Here is a 24,798-nt window from a genome sequence, read left to right on the forward strand (position 1 = left end):
ATTTTTAAAGAAAATTATGGGTCGTATGGAGAGGGCTGATTTAACATAATTATTAACATAATGTAATTACTTTCTTTTGTGCCACTTTGCAGGTGAGCTAGTGAACAAAGGAGTGGTGATACCGTTATCCAAAGACGTTTATCATCCGATCCTCAACCGCCTCAAAGCCGAAGGCATCCGTGCAACCAGCAAAACCAAGTACCACAATTGAGGAGTGACATTGCAGCTTTTTACAACAACACTTGCGAATCATGAAACGGAATTTGACTTGACTTTGTGTATGGAATGAAGAGAATACTGTAGTGTGTTTTCCTGTGTTACGATATTCCATTTGTTAAATCTACCGTACCCCTGTGGAAGAATTTAAAAAGTCTTTCATGGAGGGTGTATATTTTTCAAATGGAATTTGGCTAGGGTTAGTTATTTTGAAACCAATGCTCCTATTATGCATGACTTCACCTATATCATCCCCAACTGGGGTGACTACTTCAAATGGAAGTTACACAATTGTCCGTTCTATTTGATACCTATTCTTCCTCTGTGTAAGACTTAGGCTGTATTCCCTTCAACAGGTAAATACATAAAGGCATTACCCATATTAAAGTGGTTTGTGCTCACCAGGTTATAAACTCTGAATACTGCCATAATTGTGAGCTATGCTGTTACAATAAAGAATATAATTATGATAAATAATTATTTGATCAATTAATTATGAAAATATTATGCTGTATATATAAAGCTTTATCCACAGACTTAGTTTTAGATTTTATGTTAATATTAAATATTAACAAATAGTAGAAATATCATCAAACTCGTTAAAGGGGTATTAAGTGATTTTAGCATCCTTTGTTCAATAGATATCCACAAAAAAGCTTGAGTCGGACATTTGTGAGTTGGTCATAATTACACATTACAACGGCTCATAGGCCACTGTGTTGTAATTTCGGGTTGGGCTGTTGACAAACCCGAAAATAAAATTTGGACGATCTTTGTCAAACAACCGAATCGGCAAGAAATCGTATGCACACAATCATGATGTAGTCCCAGGTTTCTGATGGCATAAAAAAATCTCAACTTTTTTTGAAGTTGGGAGGATGGGGCTGTAGATCATGAAGTGCCCCTTTAAGAGTAATAATGTGAAATGAATTTGTTGATCAGTGTATTTTTTGAGAACAGTACAGTTACCAGCTGGTGTTTTCCTTACAATATTTGAAATATGAAACAGCTGCCAATATTTATACAATACAAAATTAGTTACACCTATTTTATTATTGTGCCCAGGGTTTTTACGAACTTAACTTATCCACCGTGTCAAGTATCGGTTGTAGGCAGAGCCAAGCTTAGCCAGTGCAATATATTTTTATATCTAAAGTAAAACAAATATTTATTTTTTGCTGTCACTTGGTTGCATTCCCAATAAAAACAGGAATTAATGTGCAAAGTTGGAATTGAGTAATAGTAGACAAAGAAATTAGATGAGGAAAACTCTAGACTCTGTTTAGTCTATGCATAACTCTGTTATAGAGGTTTGCCATTGTATGAAATCATGTTACAATTTTTATAGACGTAATTTTGCTATGTACAGGGTGTCCCAATAAGAGTGGGCAGTATCAAATGATATGAAATCATTGTAACTTTAACAGTTCCATTTGTCATATTTATTGGCTATTCCTGAAATTTAACAATAAAATACTTATAATCCAAGTAGTTTTTGTTTACTTCAGTATGTTTACCAGGCTTAAAATGAAAAGTTCAGTAGTTCATAAACTACTGCCTATTTATTTTGCTGACTATACTATACTGGAAATACAGGGTTTACATGTTCCAAAACTATTTTATAATGAACGCACAAATTTGTACTGTAACATGTTCAAGCATATGTCAAAATTTCTGTATGTCGAAATGGAGGAAGCGCCCATTCAAAGAAAGGATTGACCTACCGACCTCCAAATTTTCATCTTGGAAGGGCAAAAACTTTGGAGTCAACCAGGGCTGTGACACTCGTATTCAATCCCTGTACAAAAAGTGAAGTCACTTTACGGCAGTTTGATTGACATATCGGCAGTTTGAGTGACGGTTGTTGGGGAGTTTGGTACCAAGTTTGGTACCGTAGTAATTGATTGATAGTTTTGGTAGTTTGGTACCCTAAATTTTTCCAAGATGGCGCACATCGACTGCCAATTATTCGGACCCTTTCCAGTAAAAATGCAGCTTATTTAGCCAGTCTCGTCATGGGGTCATCGAAGAGAATATTTTCCTAGCGTATTGAGCTAACTCCTCAGCTATTTGGTTTTTCACGATATGATTCGACCAAATGTTCGCCATTTTTCGCCATTTAATTATTTTCTAAACGATGACGTAAACATGCATCATCTCTTCCACAGGTGATACACTCCTACACAGCTATGCCATCACATGCATGAATGCGCATAGGCTGAATGACTGACTTCATTTGCGCAAACGAGTGGCTTATCCTATAGTATATTAGTACTCGAGAATCCTTGAGTCAACCTCTTGCAGGGGCCTATTTTCTGAAATTACCCTAGATGAGATGTAAGCATTGTTGGCCAATTGTGTGTATTGGGCTGTTCCAGTCAATCAATACACCCCCTATGGAACATATGACCTTAGTCTCCCACACATGGGGGTGTAGATTTCAAATGGAATCATCCATTCAGGTAACCCCTATTTAAAATTTACACTCCCTGTGTGGTAGATGAAGGGCATGTCTTCCATAGGGGGTATTGATTACAAATAGAATAGCCCAATGTTCATGTAATGTAATAGCTGCTGTGAATTAGGGAATTCTTGTTTAGAATTTCAAAATGTATCAATTTTGCTTTTGCACTATCATATGGTGTGTACAGAATGCCAAATATGGATTTGTCTGTGAAAATCATGTTGCACATGAATTCTCTTGCATTGGCAAACAGGGATCAGACAGTTGAGAGCCAGAAGACAGCATGTCATGTAATAGTTATTCAGCATAAGTTAGTTACAGGGGGCGGCAACATAGACTAAATAGTCTGTCTTGTCTCAAGTTGAGAGCTGTCGGTGCATTCATGCAGTTGCATCATCACCATGCAAATAAATTGCCCCTTTTTTGTGTGTATATGCCCGCAAGATTAGGTTAGTGCATTATTCGAAATTGCCACTGCAAAATCAAACATTACTCTCAACTCAAGATACACTATGCTTACTGGTAAAGTCCACACCATCCAATCCCTATTATTCATAATTCCAAGCGAATATATGTAACATGATTTTAAAACAATGGGTGGCATTTGTGAAGTTTTGAAAGCAATAAATTAATAAAATAAAATGAATATTGTATAAAAATCTGACAAATATTTAGTTGCACATTCTATAATAATACACTGGTTTAGAAACCAGTCTGGTAGCATTTCAATTTGAAAGTTGTGCCAAAATTGGTTATTTTATGTCTCGAAAGGAATATATTTTGGTATTTTAAGCTTTGCCGATGTGTTTCAGTAAATGTTGAAATGAATTTGTATGTATATATGCAGTGTATTGTCCCATGTTCTAAGGAGAAATATTTGTTGAAATATTTCATGTTGTAGATGTCTTGATTTTCATTGACAAATGCCAGGTACTTGCGCTGTCCCTATAACCTATGACTGGGGCAAATATTGGGCTATTCTAGTTGAAATTCATACACCTGTTATGAAAGACATGATCTTAATCTTCCACACATGGAGTGCGAGTTTCAAATGGGATTAGGGCTGTGCAATAATTATGAGCCCTGGTGGAGAGTAAATTGGGGAAAAGAACCTTTTAGAAAAGCTGAAAGGGGGGGGGGCAAGCAATTTTTGGCACACAATTTCGGAGCACCTTTGAAATAACACAGCTCTAATAAGGATTAGGAAAAACTACAGAAACATTCAATGCTTGCTATGATAGCATATATTTAGACTATTTAAGGTTTGCAAATTTGGAACCCAAAATTTTGGCATGTGTAAAGATTATAATTATTGCACAGCCCCTTACCTGAATGGATACCTAAATCTACAGTAAGCCAAAAAATTAAGGTACCAGTTGGGTTCACCCCTGTATATCCTAACTAAAGACAAGTATGTCAAAATTAAAACAAGCAGCCAATACCTGTACTCTTTAGCTCTGATTTAAGACCTTATTTGTTGAAATTGGTTGAGAATTAAAGAAACCGTGATCTAAAACCTAAAGAAACAAAATCAAAAGTTGCATTTTAGTGTTCTATTATCAATGAAAGCACGGCGCTAGTTTTCACGTGCTAATCAATGGAAGTACGGCGCCAGTTCTCTTGATCGCGAATGCTTTGTGTACAAATCAATGAGGCATGCAATGGCGCAAACTGAAACTTTTAAATTGGCATCTTCCTTGGGTATTTGGAACGTCATGTTTTTATTTCTAGAACAATTTCAACAAATGAGGTCTTAAATTCAAGCTAAAAGATGCAGCTATTGGCTGCTGGTTCTAATTATGACATATCATCGGTCTTTGTTTAGGATATACAGGGGTTGAACATAACTGGTACCTTATTATTATTTTGGCTTACTGTACACCTGTTTGGGAGGGCAAAGTCAATTCTTCCATTTCAACTGAAATAGCCCAATACTTTTGACCATGTTTGATTTGGTCACCTTAATAGTGTGCAAAGTCTTCCCCGAGTGTGACCGGGGAAAAATAATAATGAAAATGGCAAAATAATGTCCTTGAATGAATCTGATCATGTTGATGAGATAGTTGGAATGAATAAAGAATGCAGTAATAATCATGTCTTTGTAGCTTTTATTTGGTTGTTAACACTTAAAATAATGATATTACAACATATCGATGATTAAAATTAAAACTTTTGATCCAAACACAAGGAAGTTATTCATACCTCTCAGAATTTTCAGATGGCTATACTCCATCTTTCATCAGCGCGAGTGAGATTTTTAATAATCAGGTCGTGACCTTTTGACCTTCAGATTTGATCAGTTTTATAGACTCCTGGAAGTTTGAACCTGCCCCCATCTTTGTTGAGAGATGGCTGGTTGAGTATGATTTAAGTCAAAAATCAGTCTCAGTCTCGCTAGGGGTCCACTTTTTAAATCAACATTGAGGACTAAGTACAAGAAGGCCTATCTCGGGTTCACAGGAACTCGTATTCTCTACTTGCTTGGTTCCACCATTATCGTGATTATGCACTGCAATATGTGCGGGAGAGCTTTGAACTGGCAGCATACATGAATGGGAATTGAACCAGTCGTATAACATTCTGTGGAAAGTTAAGTAATTCTTCCTTTCATGTATGCTGCCAGTTCAAGGCACTCCCCACACATAGTGCATAATGGCAGAACCATGCAAGTACGGATATCACAGACATCTCTTACTTCACCTAGTCTGTAAAAACACAGACTAGAGGTATGAGTCATCTGTGGTATATGAGATCCTGCGAACCTGATCTGCAATGGTTGTCGGGTGTTGTTACGTTTACATTGTTTTAACAATCTAAACGTAACAAATTAAAAATGCACAGGGCTGTCAACTCTCACGCATTGGGCATGAGCCTCACGCATTTGGGCAATTTCTCACAGTATCACGCCAAGGTAGTACAATCTCATGCTAAGGTAGTAATCCTCGTGCCAAGAGCAGCAAAATTAGTAAAATCTCACGCATTGTAAAAAAAATAGTTGTCCTTACAACCCACCCCCACACTTTTTAGATTTTCGAGCACTGTGGCTTTAATAATCATGGGTCAAAATTAACATATATTGTAGTCGGCAAACAAAAAATTGCGTCCTGGTACACCACTGTTCGACAGTGTCTCACGCCAAGCAATTCCAAAAAGTTGACAGCCCTGAATGCAGAATGCAAAAAAGATCAAATGTCTGCTCTATAATATGTCAGTTATTGCAGATAGGGCCTTCTTGCACTAACCCCACAGAATAAATTGTGAGCTTGATCAGCTCGTAATCGACATGCCTTATAACATCGCTCATTAATATTGATATATTTTATTTTGAGAACTGTCTTGTAACATCTCGTCAGAAGTATCACAATACTTAGTCTACTTTATTTAACACGTGTACACAATATAGACCAGACAGGTAAACTATATCACTCTTAATGTGGGTCTACTTTTCAGTATAGTGGTAAAAGCCTAATGATTCCCGTTGATTATGGGCTGATCAAACTATAGGCCAGATCTTGGCAATTGGTGTAAAACCCTACTCTTTTCACAACTTAATTAATTGCAATTTACAGGTATAGCTCTCTATGGGATCGACAACTTGACATATCCAAAGGAAGGAGTACTCTCAGGCTTTATTTACCTGGTTGTCTAATATACCATGTGTAGAGCACAGGCTGAATTTAATCTATAGAGATTACTGGCATAACCAATGGGGGATGCTGTCCCCTATGAAACATCTTGCCTCTTCCCCCAAGATACTGGTCATCGGAATAGTTTGGATTTGAGGCCTTTTTGGACCAATTTGACAATTGTCATATTTTTTTTCATCAAATTTTACACCACCCTCCTGAAGTCACTTTCCAGTCCCCTCTGAAAAATATCTTTCTGATGATGTTACCAATGTAGACCACTTTCTTTTTCCCAGCCAATATATGGCTCCATCTGGGATTGAACATGGGTCTCACAAACCAGAGGCGAGTATGTTAGCCATTGCGCCATGCACTGTCTTTGGAAGTAATCTTCTATAACAGTGTATCAACATGTATTCAGTTTTGGCAGTGAAGGCTCATACATCCGGGTAGTTGAATAAACAAAAGTAGTTTTGAGCTGTATTCAGTTCACAACAATAAAATTAATCTTAATTAATTAATGCTGGTATGTCCGAGGATTAAACCCGAGTCAGGAGTCTGGTGCCCTAGAGGTGTGCACTCTAAGGCTCTATAACCACTACACCAAGTTCTTCCTCAATTTCTTCAATAAGACTTCAGAAATCACATGTATATAGTTCTCAGGTTCTATAATCTTCTTGAAATGCTGGTATGTAAGAAGACTGAACCTAAGTCTTGGGTCTGCACCAAGCTGTCCTCAATATTCAACATTGGAAATGTATTCTATGTGTATACAAGTCCATCAAGGTACCACCTTGTTTTCCATTCAAGGTTCAATGTACCACCCTGAGATCATCCTGGTATGTCAGACATCTGCGCACCAGAAGTATGCATTCTAACCACTGCACCAAGCTCTCCTTCAATATTCAGTCAGTCTTCAGAAATCTTCTATAAAAGTCAATATTCAGTGTAACATTCACTATTATGTGTTAACCTCCTGTGAGATGTTGGTATGTCACAATTCCTTTGTGTTAACCTTGTGTGAGATGCTTGTATGTCACGATTCCTTTGGAGCTAATTTACAGATGTCTTCGTAGGGGATTTCCCTGACCACCTTGCCAGCAAGCGGGCCCTGCAGGGAAGAACAAGATAATGATAAAACTACTTAACATGAATATCCAAGGAACACCCACACTATATATGTTTCGATACTTTAGTTCTTCCTTCATGTAATGCTTACACAGATTTATCCTATTGCCAAGATTATTCCAACTGAAGTCCATACACCCCCTATGGAAGACATGACCTTAATCTTCCACACAGGGAGTGCAGATTTCAAATGGAATCACCCATTCAGGTAGCCCCATTTGAAATTCACATGTACACTCCCTGTCTGGGAGATCAAGGTCATGTCTTCCACAGGGGGTGTGTGTGGATTTCAACTAGAATAGTCCATTAAAGGGGATGTACAGCTTTATCCAGTAATCTGTATCACTTGAAGTATTAACACAAGGCAACCTAGTATAGATTACATGCAGTGGCGGTGCCAGGGGTGACATGCCACCCCATTCAGAACTCTTGCCCCCTCCAGTTGCCCTCCAGTGAAAACCCAAAATGAAGAAAATTCCTGGTGCCATCAATGATTACATTTTCTTTACATTCAGCCTGGGAGGCCAACTCACATTTCCAACTTAAAATACTGGCGTTTTTCAATTGAACATAACAACCCAATCACTAGACCTTCATTGAAATCTTTTTCACTGACCACACTGTTTGGATGATTTCATTGGTTGTGTGTGTGAAATTTGGCGTGAAATGGCCACGAAAAAAAAGAGTTTAATATACCACTATCATTGAAATTCCTACCCTATTAAATAGTAACTTGCGGGTCGGTTGTGCCATAAGCCTGCCCTTTTTTGCAAAGGAGTCTGAAATTGTAACCCAAAATGCAGTCTGTGCACCTGAGTCCACACGGTCCATGATGTTGGATGATATCTCTACCCCTTCCCATGAATTTCTGCCCCGGATGACAACACTGAGGTTTGAGGTCCATCAGGCATTCAGTTATGCTCATTAGCTTGTTGTATCTGCTTGATTATTAAGTACATGTTGTTATGAATTCAGCAAACAGCCAAATCTGTATTCAGCTTTTAGTCAATTCATGTTAGGCATGAATTATTTCTGAATTAGTGAAGGGATTAATGCTTAAGCTCAAGAGAGCAGAGCAGCATAAAAATGGTGATAATTGTTACTATTCTGCGCTGCATCGTTGGCTAACCTTATAGTCCGCTATGGTACGCTCACTGTCATCTAGAGTTAAAAACGCTTGATCCTTTGTTCTTTAATCATGTGTAACCTAAATTTATCAAGAAGACAAATCCAGATTTAGCTGTCTACCAAATTCATAACCACCAAGTCAACTTACCGATTCCAATTTGATTGAGACGGCAAAATCTTTCTCACTGAGTTGTACAAGTGATGCTTTACAGCCTCTGTATGGTCCATTCACAACTAATAATCGCTTGCCTGCAGTGGGAAACACAATTACAATAACTCGTCATACTTTATAACTACTTCATACATTCTAACGCTGCAGCAATGTTTTAGATTCATAAAACATAGTCAGGAACTAAGGTACCATATTCGTTCAATTAACCCTAACGCCCAGGTATATTTTGGCAAGGGAAAGGGAAAAAGGAAGGAAGAATGAAAGAAGAAGACTTTTTTTTTCTCGGGTGCGGTTTTGCACCAGGGACCTCTACAGTGCCAGACACGGGCACAGCCATACCTTGACACCAGGGTCTACCTTGGCCGGCCAAACTTGTTGAAGTTGTTCATATAGGAGGAAAATTAAGGTGTTGTTGCCTAACTCAGCTATAAATCTGAAGATTTTGCTCTGAAAGTCATCTATCAGTTATGTAATCACCCTATTTTTTTCTGATAATTCCTTGTAATTTGTCTCATTATCATTTGTTGTTGTCCAAAGATTGGTGAATAAAAATATGTTTATATGCATACTTGAACCATATTGTTTTTTCTCAAAACTACAAAAAGAAAAATAAGTTTGAGGCAATTATCGTAGCAGAGTGACGATATGCAAACCTTCAATTTGCAACAAGTCCTCAGTGTTTACCTGGTGCTGGGATGACAGTTTCCACATGGATTTGGTCTACCTTGATTTTTGATCCCGTGTCCGTCATTTTGATCACTCCTTCATATTTCTTGATTACTTCCTGTGAATAGCAACAAGTATTACTGGTATTACTCACTATTCCAGAAAAATACACAACTAATTATTTTGAACAAAGAAAATATTGTCCTGTTTTGCCACTTGAAACATAACTCCTAATCCTTTAGTTAGTCCTAACTAGCGATAAAAGTCATATCTTAATATTTAGCTAATTTTTGGAAATTTGGGCCAAAAACATGCATTTTTAGGGTGTTTTTCGTATGCTGTGACAATCAAGCCCAAAGACTTGTACTAAGACTAATTTCAGTTTATGCATTCCAATTTTTGGAAAAGACATGTTTCATTCTTATAGGCCTAACCAACCATTTATTAAAGTACCACACACACACAAAAAGAAAATTAGAGCAAAATTTTGGCATATACTCAAGATTTTGAATGCTTAGACTTGTTCCAAGTCTGTGATTTTTGTGACTTGATTGTCAGAAAACACGCCGAAAATGCATGATTTTGACTCTTTTTTTAAGAGATTAGTAAAATAGTGAACTTTTTCATTTATCTCCAGTTAAGACTAAATGTTATGATGATTTTTTTTTTATCTTTTATTTTATTTGCTTCGTTGATTTCATCACATTATATATTTACATAACTCATTTGTTTTCGGTTAACTAATTTCTGACTTTACTGATTTCTACAATTTTTACTACATAAGCTTTCTGATTCTTAATTCAGAGTGTAATAGACTGATCAAATCGGGATATTTCCGTAACGATATTTACTAATTGACAGTTTACTAACACTTATTATTTTATTGATAGTAGTATTACATTTTCCTGCACGGTAGTAACCAAAGATAACATCTGCTTGTGTGGTTTTAATTTTAACATTGTAGTGTTGCAAAATTATTTTGTCCACTTCGCTCCATATCTTTTTATTTTTTTGAAAACAAAAAAAAAGTGTTCAATATAATCTACTTCATTACAAATTTCACATACATTACTTTGTTCTTTTCCTATTTTGTTAAGAAAGACTTTTGTTGCATAAATATTACTGGTTATTTTCCAATTCAATGTCATTAGCCTAGTTTCTTTTGTTGCCAGAATATTTTTCCAAATTTTGCTCCAATTGAATTTCATATTTTTGAATTTATTTTCCCAAAAGGTTTGACATATTGGTTTAGTCGAAATCTTTGATAACATAGCTTTCCTATATAATTGTGTGGTGCAATTCATTATTGCAACAAAAGTTTTTCCATCATAAAAGTATATGTCCTTGTTAATAACATTCTGATATTTATTTTTGCATGTCTTTAAAATTGCTTGTTTTAGAGCTAAATATTGTATACAAACACTGGCTGGCTGTGGAAACCTACTTTTGATTTCGTCTAGTGAATGAAAGACACCGTTTTGATCATACAAGTCTGAAATACATATTATACCTCTTTTAGCCCACTCCTTGTAATAAAATGTCTTACCGCTGCTAATTATACAAATATTATTCCAAATAACTTCATCTCCCCAGTTTTGCACTTGGTTTTTGTCTTGAGTACTTTTTGTTGACAACCACACCTTGATTAGATTTCGGTAAAACATGGGCATCTCATTTATTATATATCTTACCACTGCATTGATATTTTCAAAATTACAGTTGCACTTAAAAATATGTACGCCTAACTGGGTTTTATTAATAATATATAAAGGAATATTTTTCCACATGCTGATTTCTTGATGTTGTTATAAATTTAGCAGATGGCCAAATCTGGATTCTGCTTTTGGTAAATTCATGTTATTTTTGAATTAGCGAACAAGGGATAAAAGCCTAGCCTATACAGGGCAGCATACCAATTTTCATCGTTGACTGTAGGCTACTGTGCTGCACTGTTAGCTAACCCTATATGCTGCCCTCTGTTGCTTACTTATTACGCTGTTATCACCCTGATCTATCACTGGTAATAAAATTGAAATGCTGCCCTCTATAGGTAAAGCATTGATCCCTTGTTTGCTTCTAAGAAGGTTGCTTAAAGTTTATCCAAATCAAGCTCACCGTAACAACTCCTTTCTTCTTATAAAACTTCTCCCCAAGTCGTTTTGTTGTAACCTTGACAACGATGCCTTCTGCTAACCAATAGTCTTTATGCTGCTGTTCTATTTTTGCTTTCTTCTTGGCCTCCTCCTGAAAAGATAAATAAACTTAATCTGATGGTGGTTTCATACTTTCTGCCACTTGCCCCTGAGCGGCATTACCAATAGCAATGTGTCTACATAAACCTTGTGGCTGTTAGAATTCCCTGGCTAGCATTACAACCAGGCTGCACTCATCACCTGCACATGTGTGCAATTACTAATTCATCACCTGGAAATATCTGCCACAGGGGGAGTATGAATTTCAAATAGAATGAGCACATTAGGCAGCTCCATTTAAATTCCATACACCCTCTGAGAAAGATTCAACCTCAATCTTCCCCTGAGGGAGAGTAAGTTTCACATGGAGCTACCAATGTGTTAATTCCATTTGAAATTCATACTCCCCCTACAGTGGAAAATATTTCCAAAATCTTCTCCACTTGCACTAACTGTTATGGAGAAAAAATATTTCATATACAAACAAAATGTAAAACAATATTTTTTTAAATAAAATATTGAGATAAGGCAATTCTAACTAACCTCCATGATCTCCTCCAAGGCTGTTTTCCTCTTCTCCTTCTTCCTGCTTCCTTCCTTCTTCTTGTCTTCATTACTACCTAATAATGCACTGCTCTTTGGTAATGTTCTGAAAAAAACACCCCAAATATTATTAATATTTACAAAATATGATACCGTATTTCGTCGAATAAACGCCCCCGGGGGCATTACATTTTCCCAAGGGGGGGGGGGCGTTTATTAGAGGTCATTTTAGCACGAAAATTCCCGTTAAAATTATTAGGTAAGCTTAAAAGTCACGCTAAAATGACGAACAATGACCTTTTGACACTGACTTTTGGTTCACTTCCGGGTTCGGATGCAGATTTTCGCAATTTATTGCTGCTACTCGCGACCATGTGAGCAACTTGGTAAGCTTACTACACAAGATAGCATGGAAATATCGGAATTTTTTAAACATCTTGGTTGAAAAAAGTGGTGGGGGGGCGTTTATTTGAGGGGGGGCGACTATTTGACGAAATACGGTACATGTAGTTCACATTGTGCATTTATTACAAGTAAAGAAAAAAGAAAAAAGCTACAAAAACAAAGCAAAGCAATAAAAAAAAATGACAAAAAAATAGAATAAGGCGACAAAAAACACAACCCTATTTTACAAGCAGATGGACTTTTCAAGCAGGGTCGGTCGGTCAGTATCAAAAATCAATCAATTATCAAGTATGGATTTCAAGTGGAATATCATATCATATCATATCATATCATTTTATTTGCCAGCAAAAAGACACATATACATATAAAATATTGCACAATATCAAAATTACACATAAATATATAAATTACATAAATATATAAAATAGCCCAAATAAAGGAAATAACCCTGTTTCTAAAGTTGCTCCAGTATAACATAACAACTTACTTTGGTTTGGCACCAGTATCTCTTCCTGATGATGATGATGATGATGATGAGGGACCATCTTCGCTTGTGCCTTTACTAGATGATGGCATTTTGCCAAATTTAATGGTAACTTTCTCTTCTTCATTGTCTCTTTTGAATTCTGTGTACTCCACTGACTGAAACATACAATGAGAGAAAAGAAACAAATGATATCAGGAATATATTGATCAAAGCCCAATCATAATTACTTGTTTTGCAATTGGTATTGGAGACAATTGTGGTGATTATAGCTGAGATAAACTCAAAACAAGATGTTTAATGTAAGAATACAGAAGTTTACATTTCATTTCATGAAAACATAATTAAAAGTTGACAAACTTATTACAATATTTTTTTCCAAAAGTTTAAACTGACTTTCAGCACAAAAATTCACTAACCTTGAATTTTCGATGTGTGACACACATCTTCATCAGAAGAAGTCCTAAGATGTTGTGATGGACTTGCCCTTTTGTTGATCATTGGCAACTTTTGGTCTAATGAGGGCGTTGTATAAGGTTGGCAATTCCAGTCCTTGATCGCGATTTAGTTCTGGCGATTTCTTCTTGATCTGGAGGGCCTCCGCACTAAACGGGGTACTCTCTATCATCCTTAGCTAACACCTTTGTGGATTCCCAGTCGATGTTGTGGTGAGACTCTGTTTTGTGCTCTGCAACAGCAGAGGGTTTGCGGCTGGGGGCAGTTGACTTGTGCTCCTTCAGTCTATCTCCGAGTTGTCTACCTGTCTGGCCGATGTATGAACTTGTACATTCGCCGCAGGGTATCGCGTAGACCACACCTGATTTTTGCTCAGTTGGAGTGGGATCTTTAGGTGCGACTAATAGTTTTCTCAGCGTGCTGTGCGGTCTGAAGCTTGTAGCAACACCGTAGGATTTGAAAATACGCTGGAGCTTCTGTGACAACCCCTCTATAAAGGGTAGGGTGATGTAGGTCGACGATTTCTTTCCCTCTACTTGGTTGGCATTAGTAGGAGGGTCAGGAGTGTTCTTACTTTTGTCCTTAGCTTTGGCTAAACCGAAAGTCCAATTGTGGTAACCACAACGCCCTAACGCGGACCTTATATGTTCAACTTCCTTCACCCTTTCCTCGGGTCTGTCACCGCTATTTCAGCTCTGTGAAATAATGTCCTGATGACACTTAATTTGTGAGCGATGGGATGGTGTGAATCAAAATGGAGGTATTGATCCGTATGTGTAGGTTTTCTGTAGATGGAGATGCTCACGGATCCGTCGGCGTTTCGCAAGACTTTGGTGTCTAAAAATGCAAGGAATCCGTCCACTTCCGGTTCGCTGGTGAATTTGATATGCGAATTCTGACTGTTGATATGTTCGGTGAAAATTTTCACATCAGTTTCGCGAATGATAACGTAAGTATCGTCCACATAAAGAAGCCACACGGAAGGTTTGACAGGTGAATTGCGTAAAGCAGTGATCTCAAAATGTTCCATGTACAGATTTGCGATAACCGGACTGACCGGGCTGCCCATAGCACAACCCCCACATTGTTGATAAAATTGTCCTCGGAAAACAAAGTAGGTAGTACTGAGGCAAAATTCCAAAAGTTGTATCACTTGGTCAGCCGTGAGATCTGTCTTTTCTTTCCAGCTGGTGTCCTTCTTTAATAAATCCTTCACTACATCTACCGCGCTCTCCACAGGGATACTCAGTAAACAAAGCTGATACGTCAGAAGAAATCTGGATTTCACCCGGCTTGAGACATAAGGTTTTGATGCGCTCAACAAAAGATTCAGTGTTCTTAATGTGATGTTCACTTTTACCAATCAGCACGTTCAAAATCTCTGCAAGATACTTAGCGGATTCATATGTAACTGAATTGATGCTTGAGACAATAGGTCGAAGCGGAGCTCCCTCTTTATGAACTTTTGGTAGCCCATAAAACGATGGCACACAACATGATGAGGGGTATAACTTGGAGTACTTATAATCCGACAAATTACCCTCCGACTTAAAGTCTTTCAGTATTTTGATAAGCTTATTTTGGTAGGTCTTAGTAGGATCTTTCTTAAGCTTACCATACGTGTCACCACTGTCTAACAATGCATTGATCTTCTGATCATACTGTTCAGGGTCAAGAACAACCGTAGCCCTGCCTTTGTCTGCAGGCAAGATGGTAATGCTACGATCCTTTCTTAGCTTGTATAATGCATCACGTTCGTCTTTAGAGATGTTATTTTTCGGTGGTTTAGCAGATTTCAATGCTCCTGTTACACGAGCACGCAATTCCGCCGCCGAATCGTAATCAATACGAGTGGTCTTATTGTATTGAAGTCGCTTAATCGCGTATTCAGTCTCAGTGATAATATCCTCGACCGGTATATCCTTCGGTGTGACGGGCAAAATTCAATCCTTTTGCAAAACAGAAACCTCCGCAGTGCTCAAATTCATGAGGATAAATTCACAACCCACTTATCCTTGTTAAAGTTGGTATCCTTGGTGAATTTCGCATCCATTCCGGCGATAATTCCAAGTTTTCGTGGGTGATTTTAATCGCTCAAGCTTCCGAATTTGGCGCTGTTTGACCGCAGTGTGTTCGTTCAATTGCGCACGCTCCGTGAACTCACTCACACGATCAAAATCCGGGTCATTTAAATGTCCGCGTAATTCAGATTTTATTTCCTCCTTTCTTTCGCTCAACTGGACGATTTTCTGGTTGTTCTGGCGAATCCTTTCATTCAAAAGAGCTCTTTCTGCGTGTCTCAGAATACTATTAGCCTTAGTGTGTCACACATCGAAAATTCAAGGTTAGTGAATTTTTGTGCTGAAAGTCAGTTTAAACTTTTGGAAATTGTTTATTACCAGCACGTATGAACTTACATTCGAGTATTACAATATTGGATAAACTTGACATCAGCCCTCAAACTAGCACAGAATAGAAATTCTAAAAACTTTGTGTAAACTGGGTTCTAACTTTCTAATGACACTGCATGGCTTGAACTGGAACTGTTATGCACTAGTTTATTGCCTTCCCAACAAACAAAAAATGTTTTAGACATTATTTGCATTAGGCTAGAAAAAGTTGTCAGAAAACGTTTAAATGCTGGATATATAAAGTGTAAAACGTTTTCATAACATCAAAAATGTTTTATTGAAAACTTAGTGCAAATATTCTAACATAATGTTTTGCAAAAAATGTTTCCAAAAAACAATAAAAATTTGACAACATTTGAAAAATGTGGTTGTAGCGTGTTTTCATACAAAACATTTTAAAATTGTTTTCACAACTTTCATATAACCCAACTTTTAATGTCATAAAAAAGTTCTTACCAAAACCAAAACACAAAATATAACCTGTTTAAAATATTTGAAAAACATTTTGTGTTTGCTGGGTTATTGAATGAGTTAACAAATCTGTGCACAAAAAGTAATGTTACATTTGAATAAGCGGAAAGACAATAATATATGAGTGTATATAAATAAATTTATTCTGCTCATTTTGGCACCTTACTTGTCACCATGCAACTTAATTCCTTCAAATGGTGGGTATCCATATCATATTTGCGCCCATGTTCCATGTCTGAGCATACACAGAGTCCTCAACTCGTCAGCGCTTACGTGTGAACTCTCTTTTGTGTACGCGTTTGCTATTTGTGCTATTTTTGAGTTTGTCATATTGTCAACCCCCATAGGCAACATGCCTATACCTTCCGCGGTAAGTGGAATCACCCATCCAGGTAACCCCATTTGAAATTCACACTCCCTATGTGGAGGATTAAAGTCATGTCTTCCAATTAGGGGTGTATGGATTAGGGGTGTGATTTTCGGGTAATTTTGTGCCCGGGTACCAAGCGGATTTTTCAAGGCGGGTAACTTGGTACCAAATTGCAAAAAAAAAAAAACCTAGACCTACATGCATGGTTGACCTAAAAAAATTTTAAAATTTCAAGATGTTTTGTATTTTTAATATGAAAATTGATAATTTGTATTCATGTCATACTCTATTAATGATTTCAAAATGCATTCAAATTCAATGCATTTTTTTTTTTTTTTTTAATTTGGTACCGGGCAGGGAATTTCCTGCCGGTAATAGGATTCTCAGGCGGGACTCGAATTCCCGGGACTCACTCACACCCTTAGTATGGATTTCAACTGATATATCCAATCCTCACACCCACCTTTTCATTGGTACTCTCATCTGATGCTCTTTCCACCTGCTTCTGAATAAACTTCTGTATCCTTTCCTCATCGTCAAGATCTACTTTCTCTTTCTTAGCGAGTGCTTCCTGTCTTTTCAATGTCTCTGGATCCCTGTCTATGTATGTCATGAACCAGCCTTTCTCTGTATGGTCTACTGTGCAAAAACCTAGAGATGAAGAAAGGAGTCGATATATTAAATGTTAATTCTATCACAACATTATTTCAAGTCTTTCTCAGGGATGTAAATGGAAACACAGATTGATAATTTCCTGAAAATCGATCTGGCTTTCACCAGGTGGCATAGCACTTGTGTGCAGCCAGCGTTCGATTTACCTGGTGTAGCAGAGCCAAATGCTCCTCATTTTGAACAACCTGCTACACAAATTTCAGTTTGTATAGAATGTTTTATAATGTAAACATATGCTAAAATACCATAAGAACATCAACTAAATATGTTTTCGCTAAAAATTGCTACGCAAATATTTATTGGGGCTCGTCCTGGGAATAGGCTACGGCAAGGGTTGAAGGGATATCAATCTCCCACATCCAAAAATATATTATTTGCTCTTTTTATGATAAAATACCATCATCCAATCATGAAAATGTTAGACAAAAAGACATTTCATAAATTATTTTGTTACGGCCACTTTTCCCAAATTCAAGAAGAATTACATCCCTGTTTTCTGATCGAAACTGAGGTTAGATAATTTGTGACCTTCTTCTATGAACTGAGCGTACAGTTGCAGGTTGTTAGTTTCGAGACCCTGTGGCTGCTGAGTTGGTGTTCTTTATTTGATTTTGCATTTATACAAGACAGTAATATGTCCTTTGTGAATGGTGCATACATGTACTTTGGGGCATCTACAAAGGACATACTATGGCACATATGGGTTTCTTTGCCTTAGGGTAAATTTTACATACAAATAGAGAGGTCCCTCCTATTCCCAGTAGGAATTAAGGCTGGTGGTATTTCCACTTATATCAAGGTAGTCCCTGATGCGCCTTTTGGTGAATCTTTTCGGTATTCTAGTTGAAATCCATAGTCCCACCTATGTGACATGACCTCCCACACACGGATTGTAGATTTCGCATGGAGTCAACCATTAAGGTAACCCCACTTGAAATTTACACTCCCTGTTTGGAAGATTACAATTATGATATTGTCTTCCAATGGGGGTGTATGGATTTCAATTGAAATAGCCCAACTAACATTCTATTTACAAAACCTATTATAATGAAAGCCAGAGATAAAAAGACTAGATCGCGTCTGAAATTCTGACATCTAGACAGAAAATGCTGTACTGTGCAGGTCGGCAACCAATCACAGTGCGCCTTTGTCCTGACGTCAGACGCGAACAAGTCTTTTTATCTCTGTCTTTCATTATAACAATAACTGAATAATTGTTATGTTACCTTCCCTTCCCGTCCATTTGACAAACTCCGTAAGTGTCTCCCATTTGGTAGAGTTCATGTGAACATGATCTCTAAACTGGATGTATTCATTGTAGACGATATTGCAATGCACACGTCGACCACCAAATCGACGCTTAAGCAACTCCATGAAATCATCAAAAAACTCTCTGGAGAAAAATAAAGCAGTACAAATGTATGGATACTATAAAAAAAGTAATCTTGAAACATATATCATTGTTGGGCAGGATAAACCTTCTATGTACTTGTGGCCCTTAAAACAAAACTGCCAAGAGGTTACATAGGAAGTTTTGCTCTAAACATGTTCAGGGGCCAATGACACATAGGAGGGTTTTGACCGGTTTTCCTACCCAACAACGATATTTAAAACATGTTGTTGGATAAGAATAGATGCATCATAACGTAATCTTCTCTGTAAGAAACATATTCTGCCCCACAGTGTCGGTTCCATCTCTGGGTGAATACTCAGAGCTAAAACCACCTTCCCCTTCACTCCACTATTTTAACACTAGGTAGGTCTCTCACTCGTGACTTGTGAAGATTTGAAAATTATTTCATTATTTCATTATTCGTCTTGCAGCCATAAAATGTGATTGTGATTGAAATGAGAACATCATCTTGAAATAGAATATTCATTACTATATTCAAAATTTTCTAAGCTTGAGTCCTTCTTTTCAACCTGTCAAAGTTCTATTCTTTGTAAAAAGTGTGCAAAATTAATTCACACATTTCTGTTTCAGATTGAGTGTTTGAAACGGTACACTGCTATTCACTCAAGACTAAACACTTACACTTTGATCAGTAATCGTAATCGACACGCTTATATAACATCGCCAATTAATATTAATATATTTTATTTGGAGAATTGTCTTGTGACATCTCGCCAGAAGCATCACATATTATTAAATCAAGTCCTATACTTTGTCTTCTTTCTTCAAGACAGGTCAACTACATCACTCTTAATGGGTCTATTTTTTGTTGTAGTAGTAAAAGCCAATAATTCCCGCCGGTTATGAGGTGATCAAACCATACATCACTTTCTTTTCCCCTCAAAAAACAATGGCAATACTCACTCTGAGAATGCATCCAAGTATTCATTTTCATTTTCTGCAAACAACAACAACTGTCTCTGATGTGATTCTGACATGGTGTGACACTTGAAGCCATTCTGAAAAAAAAAAACCATCCCAATTTGTTATTATGAATCACAAAACTATGCAAAAATTAAGCTATTACCACAAGAGATTAGACTACATGTTGGGATTAGGGTTAGGCTTCACGGAACCTTAGGGTCAGAAATAACATAAGAATTAAGATATTAGGGTCAGAATTATGGTTATTGGCAGTAACAAAGTACCCACTTATTCCTAAGTTGCTTACTTCTTTTAACTTGGGAATGGAATGTATTAAATAATGATTTTTTGAAAGCAGGCACAGATGACAGACTCCACCTCTCAAGACTTACACAGAAGTGGAAACAAATTGAAAAGAACCTCCCATCCAGTAGACCTCTTACCTTGCTTTTATTAGTTTTTGACCAACACTTATGGTCCTGGGCCATATGAAATTGAATACCTACATTTTGTATTTATTGTTAAATATAGGGGTTTTATTCTGTACATTTAAGTATGTAATTATAGAAGATCAGGTCTCTGGCAACTTGGACTGCATTATATTGTGTAGTGATATACATGTATGAGTTGGTCTCTAGCTACTCGGACAGTGTTCTGTAGTGGTATACGAGTTGGTCTCTCGCAAATCGAACTGCGTTGTGTAGTGGAATATGAGTTGGTGTCATATAAAATTCAGGGAATTTTCTTACTTTTTTAAAAGTCATTTCTTTTTCAGATCGATTTAAGGTTAGCTTACAGAGATGAAACAAATCCAAAGTATCAATTTACAAAGTTGAATTATAATATTCCCATTATGTAATATGGAATGGCTGCTTTTTGAGGTACGTCATCTAATTACGGTTTAGGTTCAGGTTCAGGGGTCAGAATCTATAAAAAGTCTCTGAGTCTCACCTCATCTCTGCACTGTTTCTGACACATCTGACAATACCATCGTAGCTTCTGTAAACCTTTAGACTTGACACGATTAGCGATGGCCTTTGGTGTTAGGAAATCGTTTTTCCCCATGGTTCTATGATGCAATCAATCCTGTATCACCACCTGTGAGGTGAAAACAATCACAAAACAACATTGTCAGCTACTATGGACATGTTTAAGTTTCTGATTTTCTTGCCTTCGATCATTAACCCCATCAGAACTACCTGCCGATTGGCCAAAAAGAAGTTTTCATTATCAATTGAACCAATCAAGCAACATTTTTAGAATAATTTCACTAGGCAAAAAATTGGGGTAAATTATTTGCAAAGCAAAATTTTGGTCAAACTGTCAGTTACGCCCTTTTGACACAAAAACGTCTGTGGCAGCTGGGTACCAAAAAGTACCCAGCTCAGATGAGTGCGTAATGTCAGGAGGAACGCACGCGTAGTGCTTGCGTTTACCTAAACGTGGTGTTCGCGGTAACTGACGCATTCTTTTCTCACACTGCCGGTCCAATAACTGGTAAAACTGGTCAAATTTCTTCACAGCCACTAACTCTGATTAAAGTTGACAAAATTGGGCGGATTTAGGCATTAAAACGACCCGGAAAACCATTTTGGTCTTTAAATAAATAATTATTTATGAAATGGCATCAATGTAGCAAGAAAGTCAAGGATTTTCAAGTCGTTTTCACTGGCACTTTCGGGTAATCGAGTATTTCAAATTCGCCTAAAAAAAATTGCGTTCATCACAGAAACTCAAAATTAATTTAATTAATCTTTCATTGAATGTAAGTTTTTCATTTTAACATAATTTTATGTTTTGTTTTTTTCATTTTTGTGTCATTGATATTTGTCATATTCTGAATCGTCTGATATAATGTTCCAGTGCTGTCTTGTCTATAAATAAAATTCATTATTATATGCTATTATGCTTAAATATTTTGTTATAGGTATAGCTCACAGAATTAAAACCAGTTCTGTGGTATAGCTATATATAGCCTACTTAGCTATAATTTATCTGTTTGTAGTAGGCCTAGGCCTCCTTTAAATTATTTTGGTCTACTAAGTTTAAGAAAATCATGGGATAAAATCTAAAAAACCTATTTTGCAAATTACAAATTTCGTTATGACTTGCGATATGGAGTACGGTGGCCTAGCGGATCGGAACGGGCACTGACTCATGATCGAAAGGTTGCGGGTTCGAGCCCCGGCGACGTCATCGTGTTGTGCTGAGTAAGGCACTTTATCTCGATTACTCCTCACCACCCAGGTGTTTAAATGGGTACCGGCATTCTTAAATGCTGGGAGGACAACAGGCTCGCTGTAGAGGAGGTGTAGCGATCTAGCCTGAATCCTTCTGGCCTCTAATGGCGGCGCCTTTTTTACCCACAATCCTTCATATAGGGTATAATCTTCTTCCACGGTAAACCAAACAGCTTCCGTGGTAAACCTTATAGCGCCATCACTTGATGAAAGTACGTTATTAGTAGGCGTGAGTTAAAAACTCTCTGGGCTAGAACTATTGCGACTGTAGGGGTGAGCTTGCCTACAGGTAAAAAAAAAATACTCGTGGCGGTTATATTTAATACACATATAGTTTAGGGCAACGGGGGTGGAAAGGAGGGTACATGTAGGCCTACTACGGGGATATTAAAGGAGGGTAGGCCTACTACGGGATTCGGGGTGCATTTTGTTTTATTGATGGCCCTCAATTTCATGAAAATTTGGTTTAAGAAAGATTGTTTTTATTTTTATTTTTTTTAATTAATTTGTTTCCCAAATTTTTATCGGAAAGTGTGCCATTTTTTTTATTGTTACCATGGCGTGCGATAATAAATAGGCCTATTAATATAATTTTTAAATGCTATTTTTTTTATTATTATTATTAATTGAAAATCTAACATACCGGTAGTATAAAATCGTATATGATGCCTTAAATTAAAGTTTAAAACGTTCTTCCAATATTAATAACTATTATTAAATAATTCCTAACATCTCGGTCAACACGCCCTCCCCCAACACACACACCCCCACATCCCTACACCAACAACCACATGTCTACCTTGCACATCGTGCACGCGCGTCCAGCATTGTCCCGCTAAAATACACTACCCTATTACGAGCAATGGAATAGCCCGTCAATCATGCACAGTGGTTGCTCCTGGAAGGAAGATTATACCCGATGTGACGCGGTTGCTCATGGAAGACAAGAAGGATTATACCCCTTTTCCAATCCTTCACGTTGCCTTATATGGAGCGGCCGTGCGTGAGTATTCGAGGACTGGAGGATCGAGTCTAGTAGCGATCCCCCATAGCAACATTACATAGAGGAGTCTGGCCCAATCGCCAATGAAAGAGAGATGGGCACTCCGATCACTGTTTATACAGGATCGTCTCCTTTACCTTTACCTTACCTTCCTTACATTTTTTAAAACTCATAGGCTTTTAAATTACCGATTGAAATAGTTCAATTAATCTTGTATAGCGCTTGATTGTTGATGATAATTATAGGAATATCTAAATGGATTGAAAAAGGACTGAATTTGGTTTTTGGATTGGTTCATTGCGTAGACATGTTTTACCATCAAATCATAGCCTATGTGTACATAATGTAGGCCTATGTGTAAATGTAAATGTAATCCGTCGGTATTCGAAGTAGTAATGAATTGACAATAATGTTCAGGCCTATACTAGTATACTATGACCATGATGACTGTACATGTAGGCCTAAATAATAATGTAAAAAAAAAAAAGATTTTTCTTATAATAACATTGATTGTTACATGACAATCTAAATCTATAAGGCCAATGGAACTCGATTATTAGTTTCCGATTGGATGTTTGAAAGAAAGGATGAGGTCGCTATTTCATTATTCATTTATTCGGTCTCTTTTCATTATCCATTATGTCAACAAAATCAATGAACAGCTTTCTCCAAATTTAGGTCCCTACCAGTACCAAAGTATGTTGTTGATGAAAGACCATCTCAAAACAGGTATTAGTGCTTAGATCATCTTTACAGACATTTTGCAACAGATTGAGAAAAGATTTGCATTTGTTTTTATTAAAATGAAAAGAAATTGGCAATTTTTGTAATAACTAGAAACATGATGAGGTAATCCTTAAATTTCCATTATTTACTACATCCTCTACCCCTACAACTAAGAAAAACTGCTCATTATGATCAGCAGGGGATGTCAGCCATTTTGAAAGTATCAATTTTGATTATTTCCATCTCAATTTTCAGATAATTGACTTTTTAATGAAAATAATGAAAGTTTTGGTCAATTTGAAAAGGTGACGCGGGCGGTCAATAGGAAACTAACAATCGAGTTCCATTAGCCTAACGTAGGCCTAATGTAAGTATATAACCACTAAAAAACAACAGGAAAACGATTATTATTAACGGTTTCTTGTACAATTTACGGGGTAAGCCCACAATCCATTCAAGACTCATCAATGTTGACCAACAGCAGTGGCAACATGTAAATGTATCTCCCAATATTGCGTGCTGACTCATTTTACGCACCACGACAGCATCGTCGCACACTCACGGCGTACTCAGTGCGGAGTTCGCGATAGTTGATATCAGCACGCGAAGATCAAAACAAAAGGTTCGACTTCACTACGCACCGCCCACGCGCTATATGCGTCCTTTCTAGCCTCCGGCGGAGGCGAAGGAGCGTTCCGATTTCAATGGTCATACCTACAATTTGATGCTCAGCACAAGTGACTATCTTACTCAGGGTAACTTTGCTACGGAAAGTGCTATGAAAAAATGGTTTTCAGTTTTGGCTTTGTTTACTCAAGGGCTTTGATTTGATATATAAAATGATGCAGTTTGATGGCAAATTTGAATTCACCTAGCATACCGGTACCTATAATTTGTAGCTTGATTTAATTTAGAAATTACATGAAAATGTTTTTAATTTAAGCTTACCTATTATTATATTAATATTAGCAAAGTACTGTACTAACTACTTCTGTTCAGTGCAACTTCAATTGACAATAGTGACTGCTTTGAACTAATTGTGTCCTTTACTTTGTTAAAAGTTGCATCAATTCGGTGTAAAAAATATGACGTCCAAGTCCAAGTGGGT

The 24,798-nt window shown here is 37.1% G+C and overlaps 2 protein-coding genes across 8 annotated transcripts in view; one reads left to right on the top strand and one right to left on the bottom strand.

The window, feature by feature from the left end:
- LOC140159316 (alpha-aminoadipic semialdehyde synthase, mitochondrial-like) overlaps nucleotides 1-4,771 on the top strand; it is a 46,317-nt gene extending 41,546 nt beyond the window's left edge. For all 5 annotated transcript variants that reach the window (XM_072182743.1, XM_072182747.1, XM_072182746.1 and 2 more), the window contains one exon: nucleotides 93-4,771. In XM_072182743.1, the coding sequence (XP_072038844.1) occupies nucleotides 93-211 (119 nt within the window). In that variant the 3' untranslated portion in view covers nucleotides 212-4,771. The remainder of the gene's footprint in view (nucleotides 1-92) is intronic.
- LOC140159317 (DNA/RNA-binding protein KIN17-like) lies at nucleotides 4,759-24,782 on the bottom strand. Of its 3 annotated transcripts, XM_072182750.1 has the most exons (12): nucleotides 24,639-24,782; nucleotides 20,673-20,819; nucleotides 19,722-19,816; nucleotides 18,631-18,797; nucleotides 17,196-17,383; nucleotides 13,028-13,182; nucleotides 12,136-12,241; nucleotides 11,516-11,644; nucleotides 9,419-9,518; nucleotides 8,711-8,811; nucleotides 7,322-7,417; nucleotides 4,759-7,279 (listed from the first exon to the last, which is right to left on the bottom strand). In XM_072182750.1, the coding sequence occupies exons 2-11, from the start codon at nucleotides 20,784-20,786 to the stop codon at nucleotides 7,343-7,345; spliced, it is 1,230 nt and encodes a 409-aa protein (XP_072038851.1). In that variant the 5' UTR covers nucleotides 20,787-20,819; nucleotides 24,639-24,782; the 3' UTR covers nucleotides 4,759-7,279; nucleotides 7,322-7,342. The 3 variants fall into 3 exon arrangements, with proteins under 3 accessions (XP_072038851.1, XP_072038852.1, XP_072038850.1); XM_072182751.1 differs by having other exon boundaries at nucleotides 4,759-7,417; nucleotides 20,673-20,807; XM_072182749.1 differs by having other exon boundaries at nucleotides 4,759-7,417.
- Between the last annotated feature and the right edge of the window lie 16 nt (nucleotides 24,783-24,798).

This window comes from Amphiura filiformis, chromosome 8, assembly GCF_039555335.1.
Source record: "Amphiura filiformis chromosome 8, Afil_fr2py, whole genome shotgun sequence".
Lineage (NCBI taxonomy): Eukaryota > Metazoa > Echinodermata > Ophiuroidea > Amphilepidida > Amphiuridae > Amphiura > Amphiura filiformis.